This window comes from Falco rusticolus, chromosome 3, assembly GCF_015220075.1.
Source record: "Falco rusticolus isolate bFalRus1 chromosome 3, bFalRus1.pri, whole genome shotgun sequence".
In the NCBI taxonomy this organism is placed as follows: Eukaryota; Metazoa; Chordata; class Aves; order Falconiformes; family Falconidae; genus Falco; species Falco rusticolus.
Genome location: NC_051189.1, coordinates 37,999,079 through 38,007,560, shown reverse-complemented (window position 1 = coordinate 38,007,560; position 8,482 = coordinate 37,999,079). Strand labels below are relative to the sequence as shown.

The 8,482-nt window shown below is 37.3% G+C and overlaps 1 protein-coding gene across 1 annotated transcript in view; it reads left to right on the top strand.

Annotated features, from left to right (window-relative positions):
- Nucleotides 1-8,482, top strand: part of ZFHX4 (zinc finger homeobox 4) — a 149,528-nt gene that overhangs the window by 27,426 nt on the left and 113,620 nt on the right. Inside the window, exon 3 of the mRNA XM_037381333.1 lies at nt 67-569. Within this exon, the coding sequence (XP_037237230.1) occupies nt 67-569 (503 nt within the window). The remainder of the gene's footprint in view (nt 1-66; nt 570-8,482) is intronic.

Below are 8,482 nucleotides of genomic sequence, written 5' to 3'. Positions count from 1 at the left end.
AGATTCCTTTGTGTGTGCTATGCTTGCTGGTCTCTACTTTCCCTTTTAATTTTTTTTTTCCTGTAGTAAATAATGAGCTGCCGCCTGAAATCCGACTTGCCAGTGGTCAGCTAATGGGTGATGACCTGTCCCTCCTTACTGCAGGAGAGCTGTCACCTTATATCAGTGACCCAGCGCTGAAGCTATTCCAGTGTGCTGTTTGCAACAAATTCACCTCTGACAGCCTGGAGGCCCTAAGTGTGCATGTGAGCAGCGAACGCTCACTCCCCGAAGAGGAGTGGAGGGCTGTAATTGGAGACATCTACCAGTGCAAGCTCTGTAACTACAACACTCAGCTCAAAGCAAACTTCCAGCTCCACTGCAAGACTGACAAACACATGCAGAAATATCAACTGGTGGCTCACATTAAAGAAGGGGGAAAAACTAACGAGTGGAGGCTGAAGTGTATTGCCATTGGCAACCCAGTTCACCTAAAATGTAACGCCTGTGACTACTACACCAACAGCGTGGATAAGTTGCGCTTACATACTACCAATCACAGGCACGAGGCAGCCCTGAAACTGTACAAGGTAAGCCAGCGACAGCAATTCCAGTCCGCACCAAGTAGACTAGGGAATTAACCATTTAGTGCTAATTGAACAAGGCTTTGATTAATCAGCAGAATAAATGTTTATTGAACATGTGTATAACTGAACAAGAGCTATGCAGGCTAGTCAGGGCGGCGTGTTCCCCATGAGTCCTGTTGATTCACCTGAGGGCCTGTTTAGGATGCACTTTCTGTGAACACAGGAAACGTAAGTTTTTTTAAAAACAGGTCTCACGTAATAAATGAGGTCTCTCATAATAAATGACTAGAGGGGTTTTATATCTCTTATAACCTTTTCAGACTTTGTCTATTACATTTTGATCAGGAGATTGACAGGGATTATGGAAAATGATGACTTTTCCATATCATGCATAGGGAAGGAGATCACTTTCTGGCATATGTATCTGTTTGCAACCATACTCTATCACAGCCAAGTTATTTTACATTGGGTTTTTTTTTTCAGTAAGCACATGCAATATGCCACATTATTACCAAGGATATTCAAAAGTAAGCACTGTCATGCTTTTGTTTGCCCTTCTTTTCCAAGCCAGTAATGATTTTTCACAAACATGAAAGGGTGTGGTGTAGATAAATATGTTAGTAGAATGGCAACAATATTTTTATCTTTACTGGAAAAAACTATGTGGATATAATGAATATGTGGGAGTGATGAATACCATTTATTACACAACTTGTCATGACTTTTCCCAAACCCTAATTATGGGGTGATTTTTTTTTTTTCTGCAGTGTGTTTACTGGATTGGCTTGATTGTCTTGGTTCATGTAAAAAATATAACACATTCATTTCCAAGATGAATAACTTTGTAACTTATTAAAAATTCTTTTGTCTAGGGGATATAAAAATTCAGGAAATATTGCAAACCATTAGTCACTGTAACAAGCTCTAAATATGATTAGAAAATCCATTTTGCAAGTGTTATCTATTGATTTATACTAGAAATCTGTGATAACTAAACTATCAGGAGTCATCTGCTGATTACAGCAACTATGCTGGTTCTCTAATCATGTTGAAAATGTGTACACACAGAACAAATACAGAAAAGCCTCAGCAGACCTCTAGTTTAAACAAGAAAAAATATTTCGCTGGTGTTCAACCATGTTCAAGTGGTTGTTCTGAGCTTACATGGTGCACAGGCCGTAACATGGATTTTCATTTTATAACCTGATAGTTGTAACCTTGGTGGATCTGCTATGGACAAAAATGGCAGTAACACAAGAACAGGTCTATTATATTGTCCAACAGTGCTGGCTGCTCTGCTAATTTAATCATGTATTTTATTTAAGTTGCATTTTTCCTTAACTCTAGGGGGTTGGGATTTTGTGCTTCTTTGTGTCATTTTTTAAAGATCAAAAGTCCTGTTTTGAAAAGTGCCAAAAAAGCTGAGCCTAGTGACTCAGTTAGCCTGCCTTAGCAGCAGAGCTGCCTTCATAACGTCCTGCTCTATCATCCGTGAAGCGGTTCCTTGCTCCCTCCAGTTACACTGATAGTGGAGCCACACTCTAAGTCAGTTTTTTAAAATGATCTAAGTTAAACATAGTTGGTCCCTACCTCTTTTTTTGAGTGTTAATCTGGATGATTTCAATGGTCTCTTTTATAATGCCACCATTCAGAGATGCTGCTGCAAACCATGTCACAGGTAAGAATGACAAAATGGGAGACGGGAAGGCAGAGGGCTTTTCTCAGGTGGCTTCACTGCCAAGGCTTCAGATAAGATGCCAGCTGCTTATTTTTTTAAATAAAGCTGTAGGCATAGCTATGGAGTTGCAAGGTACAAACTATCTACCTAAACCAGTACTGTCTCTTCCCTTACTCAGTCCAATTCCTAAAGTAAACTTGCTCTAATATGTCTGGGTTTGCAGCGTGTCCTACAAAACATTTTAGTGTACTAAGGCAGAGAGTCTCAGCTCTTAGCCCTTGTCACTAACAATGTCCTGCCGCTGAACCTGCTTCTTTGCCAGATCTTGGCTTGTTAGATCAAACAATTCAGTATTGCCTCTGTGGTGCAGCTATCATACATGGCCAATGACCATTGCTAATATCTGAAGTTCAGTCTGAATCAGGGTGAAAGACACTCCAGTTGGGAGGGAATGCATAAGCTCTTAGACACCCTCTAAGCTTCATGTCCAACAGAAGGACAATTGAAAGTGTACTGCTGGTAAACATAGGGTTGCAAGCCTCCTGATACATATATTTTTAAAGACTTGTCCCTCGGATTGCTAGTAAGAATCTCAGCTTTTAAAAGTTTCTGTCCCTCATGACTTCTTAAGTGAAGCTTAAGAACCCTGCTAGGATTAACAACTTTCAGAAAGCAAGTAGCATATGCATGTGCTCCCATTGTTTTTATCTCATTTTAAGGCTAATTTGAAGGAGAGGAAAACTTATATAAAATATCACGTGGGTGTTGTTGTTGTTATTATTATTATTATTATCATCATCATTTATTATTATTATTATTATTATTATTGATTTGGGGCTGGCAGTACTACAATGTGTCCCAAAGAGATGTGTGTACTTTATAACTGACTGCAATGCCTCTGTATGTCACCCAGAAAACTTTACTTTTAATTGTGGGTGTACATTCAGGCCTCAAGGTGGAAATAAATGAGATTTTGAAAGTGTGAGAAGTTATCTGCTAGCAGACTTGATAGTTTTGTCAGGTCTTGGTGAAGTTGTTGACACCAAGAGAGTTGTAAACTTTTTTTCTCTTGATACATCAGATAAACTTTTAGAGAACCTAAGGAAAAAAGAACATTAATTTGTATGAATAATAGATATATGCCTTGGGAGTGATATCGAATATTCATGAATTGTGTTTATATTCAAGCAGCTCCTCCAACTCTTTTAAAATTAAGGTGCTGTGAATATGGTTTGGCAATAAAAACTTTAATACTAAAACCATCTGAAAGCACAGAAAAAGAATCTGTGACTTTGTTCCTTTGCTTTGTCAAGTACCTCAAAGTTTTTTCTTTAGTCATTTATATTTATTTAAATGTTATTGTTTTGTGAATTTTCTTTTTATAAATGTTGCCGTAACAGCTTGATTTCTCTTCCTGTGCTTAACTATTGATGGAATAAAGGGATGTCTTTTCATAAGCATAGCTTTTAAATAGACCATGAACATCAGAGTGTCTCCTCTGAAGCTGTATAATTTTAGGCAGCACTGAAATGTCACTTTTAGAGTTAGATTCTAAATGTGGCAAAGTGAAACCTTTAGCTGTTTTCTAAGTAATTTAAAAAAGAAATGGCCTGCTTGCTCTTTACAGAAGTGCATATTCAAATGGTCCCAGTAATGTGGCTGCCAGGAGCCAGAACAAAGACGGCCTTACCCTGAGTGAACTCAGCTTGGCCTAAATGTATTTCCCAAAGACTTGAATTTGGAATTGTGGAACTCAATATTAGCAAATTAAACCACGCAATAGTTGCAAGTACTTGGCAGCATCCATCAAGAAACATTCAACGACTCCACAAGTAAACAGAGAAAGCCTCTATAGCAACAGAGTGCATTTCCATTCTGCAGGAGGAAGCGTTCAACTTCTGCAGGTTTGGGAAGCTGAGGCAGGGCAGTGATCTATCTCTGTGGCTATAAAGTACATATAGCTGGAACTGCTCTTAAGGAAGCCATTTTGTAGTTTAGTCAAATGGCTTTTGATTTGGAGAACCACATATATCATGTTCTGTGCTCAGAAAATAGTTTCCAACTACTTTTAATAAATAAAGAAATAGAGGGTAGCCTTTTTGCAAAGCAAACTGGAGTGGCTGAAAAGTTTTAAACAAGTAACTAAATGACACAATCAATTTCTAATCACAAATAGATACTTGAAGCTAGTCTATAAAAATATTAATCTATTAGCTGGTAATAGCTTTAATAAACATTACTTTTATATTGGATATTTACTGCAGTTTACTGCAGTGCAACTGTTTAGGAGCTCAGGGAAAGTGACGGGCAGCAGTTAGCAGACTAATACTCAGCTGTGTGAAAACTACCTTGGTTTTCCCTTTATTGACAAAATATTGATCCATAACACTATTAATGCTATGATTGTTAGTTCAGTCTGTGTAGACTCCTTTACCTCTCATGTTCTCAAACGGCAAAGATATTACCCAAAAGAAGTGACCTGATTTCAGTTTAAGAAGGTTAAAGGTTAAAGGTTAGCTCAAAAGCATCATCTGCCTAGCTGCTTAACTTGAAACTGATCAATTTAATGAAAATCTGTTTTGCAGATGGTGTTTTAATGTCTTTGGCAGGATTTAGGCAGCTTTAACATTAGACGTATGCTAGTAAAAATTATTTCTTTTATTTGACCAGAACAACACCTTTTCTTTTATGTTTTAAGGTAAAAGGCATGTGGGATATGGTATTTTGGCAAAAGACCCAGAAGCAGAAAGTGTTGATGATCTTTCCATATGGGCTCAAAACCAGAATACCCTTATGTCTATTGCTAACGATGACTGAAGAAACAAACAAAGCTGTATTCATTTTTTACCATAATGTTTTACTTTGAACCCATAAGAAAGAATTTCAGTCAGAGCTGTCCTTGAAAAAGGCTTGTCTTCTTTGCCTAGGGTGGAATGCAACAGCATTAACATTTTTAACCTGGTAGGGCATGCTGATTGTCTTTTTCAGACCTTGTATTTGTAGATCAGCAGTACTCTTTTTCCTACTCACAGACTGAGTAGTGATTGTGTTTTAGCTGTAGGTACCATAAATAATAAGGCAAATTAGTTAATCCAAATGGTAAGTTTTATCTGGTGGAGGTTATCTGAATAAACAAAGAATTAGATCCTCAGGAGTGTGAAGCAGAGCTTTGTGTTTATGTCTTCTGAGAATCTGGCCCTCAGTTTTTGCCAAGATAATTAAGTTTCAGCACAAGCATGTCTTTCTATTTTCAGATGTATGCAATTCAATAGGAATTTCTTGGGCTGCTAATGCAATACTATTATATGTTAGCTTTGTAATTAGCTAGGACTCTATCCCTTTGCTGAAATGCATTGTAATATTACACACACAAGCATAGCTTGCACGTAGCAGTCATGAAAGTGGTGCCCTTTGTTTCATATTGACCTTCCAACTTATTTAAAAAAGAGTTTACAATGAGCCTTTGTTTTGTCCACAAGTGATCATAAACAGCTTTCTAAAGAGCCCAATAAAATGAGATAATCACAAATGTATAACATCACATATTGAAAGGGTAGAAGAACAAATGGGGCTTTTACTATATTTTATAGGATAGATTTATTGTCTGTCCTTGGGTCACTTAGGGCCAAGAATTTTCACGGTCAGCTGCTTGGTCCTGCTAGCTAGCATCCTCTGCAGGAAATGCAAATACCATGCAGCACCTGCTCTTCAGTTGGGGTTATGCACCGCTTTTTTCAAGTGAGGTGTCCACTTCTCTGCTGGTTCAAAGTCAAAAGCTTAATTAGACTAGCTTTTTTTCTGCTTCTGCCATCAGCAAAGCAGAATAGTCTGTCTGGATTCCATAATGCTGTTTGCATATTTGGATTTTAAATCAGCCAGGGATAGTGAATGCTTTGCTCATCTTTATCATGTGCAGGAGGCACAAGTGGGATTTAGTCCTTAGGTAACTTTTAGTGTGACAGTTCCCCAAGGAACACTGCTTGGGTTTTTCTCATTATCCTTGTTCTGGATGAAAGCATCGTTGTTAGGAATTAACAACTGAGGTGGGGGATGTGAAGTATATGCATACAGGGATGAATGGACTAACAGCCCCAATCACTTTGTTTGCTTTACTTTCTTTGGCATGAAATGTTGATACTTGATCAGTCCAGAATTAACAGACAATCACATTCTTTTCATTTCAATTGTCCTGCACTAACTTTGTAATTTACAGTCAAATATCCTAGATATGTGCCAGTCCAATTATTGAACTGTCATTGTCCCAGTATGATGGTAAAAGAGGTCAGGAGATTGTGCAGCATTGATTTGCATAAAAATCATTTTGGAAAGGAAATTGGAATATGTCTGCACATCTGAGGAGCCAAAACACGTTTTGGTTAATCTTATTCTTGTTTGTTTAGGTGAAGAAGGCTGTTTCAAGTGATAAACAAAAGTTATTCTAATTTGATGCTAAACAAACCTCATGATAAGTGTATTTCAATTTTTATAGTGTTTTCAGGTTTATGTTCATTTAAGGTTCTAAATGTTTTATGAAATTTGATTTCTATTGCAGGTTTTAGTTACTGTAATCCAGATTATGCCCTTGTGCTTTACACTTATAAAAAGAAACAAATGTTCAAAGAACACATTGTGTAGTCAGCTATACATAGTTATACATAATATATATGCCTACTGTATGTACTTATACACTATAGACAAGTACATTTATTTAAAAAAAAACAACAAACAAGGTGTGTGCTAACAGAATAGTAATTTCAAACCTATTTGTTTTTTATTTTAAATTTAAAATATAATAGTAAAGAAATAATTTTCACATTATATTTCATGTATATTTAATTTGATATTCAGATGTTGTCTGGCTCTGATAGTCCTACAAAATGGTCCTTGCAAAAAATAGCTTACCTTGTATTCAGCTTGTGGTACATTACTAAAGCAGAAAGGTACTCTCAAACCATGGTTTAGAGAATCCCCGTGTCCTTTCATTGAAATGCTGACCAGGATCCCAGTCTGTGTGCTGTCCTGGATGAGGATGAGGATGTACAAGGCCACTATTTGAAAGGAGCCTGTACCAGATGTACAGGACATGGACTAGTGGAGCCTGAATTCGTAGCTCCTCTTGCAGAGCAGAAAGAGTGAGCAAGGAGGTGAGCAAAAGTAGCGTAAAGAGGATCAGCCTCATTTATTCAGTATGTTTGACTCACAAAATGGCTGTATAACAGCTGGTTTTTGTGCTTGGAGTTCTTTCATTCTGACATTAAGAGAAATATGTAATTATTTCTGACCGTGATTCAAAGTAGAGATGCAGTGTATAGTGTATGTAAGAGTATTATGTCAATGTGAGTGTGTGTGTGTATGTGCATAAATAGATTGCAGCTATGGATTTAGCAGCCACTCCCTTCCAGCCTTGCAACATAGATTTCCTTGTTACCCTTAGGAGATTTTAGCTGCTATTACGCAACTCACTACAGGTGTCTTCTCTAAAATTGTAATTAGAGTTTACCATACTCTCCCAGGTGGGATTTTTCTCCAACATCTCTTCCATGTATTCAAGAACAAGTACAAAAAAAAAGAAAGAATGAGACATGACAGGAAAGTTATATTTTGACACGCATACCTGTACTTCAGCTATGCTATTGCGTTTGCTAAGTGATTTAGGAGAAACTTTCCCCTGGTCTATGCATTTGTCAGTCCATCCAGATAAAATGCCAGAATTAGGAAATTACAGGAGGGTTGATGGGAATAAAACCTTAGAGATCTCATATGTACAGGACTGAGCTCTGAGCTGTTTGATACGCAGCTTTTGAGACTGTATTGGCTCTATATGTGTCTATCGTGCTAGACAGACAAATTAATTTCTTTTTTTCTTTGGGGTACCCCTGAAGCAATGTGCCAGTTAGATTTTGTAAGGGAGGATAGTAAAGAGGCTGGCATGAAATGCTGAGAAATACCAGTTCTGTTGGTTTTAGCAAGAATTGGGTACAATGCAGGAGACATATTTTATTGGAGAAACTTCCATGTGTATGTTTGTGGGCAAAATACAATAGAGTACAACAGGAAATAGATAGTAATTACATGAAATATGAGTAGGGTTTTTATGTTAATAAAACATAAATTACTAGTGGTAGCTTGTAATATTTTTTATGCTGGTGGTCCTTCTGTTAGCCCGGCATACTTAATACAGGCAGATAGTGAAGAATGATGATCATGCATCTTCATGCTGATATATAAAGAAAGTGAA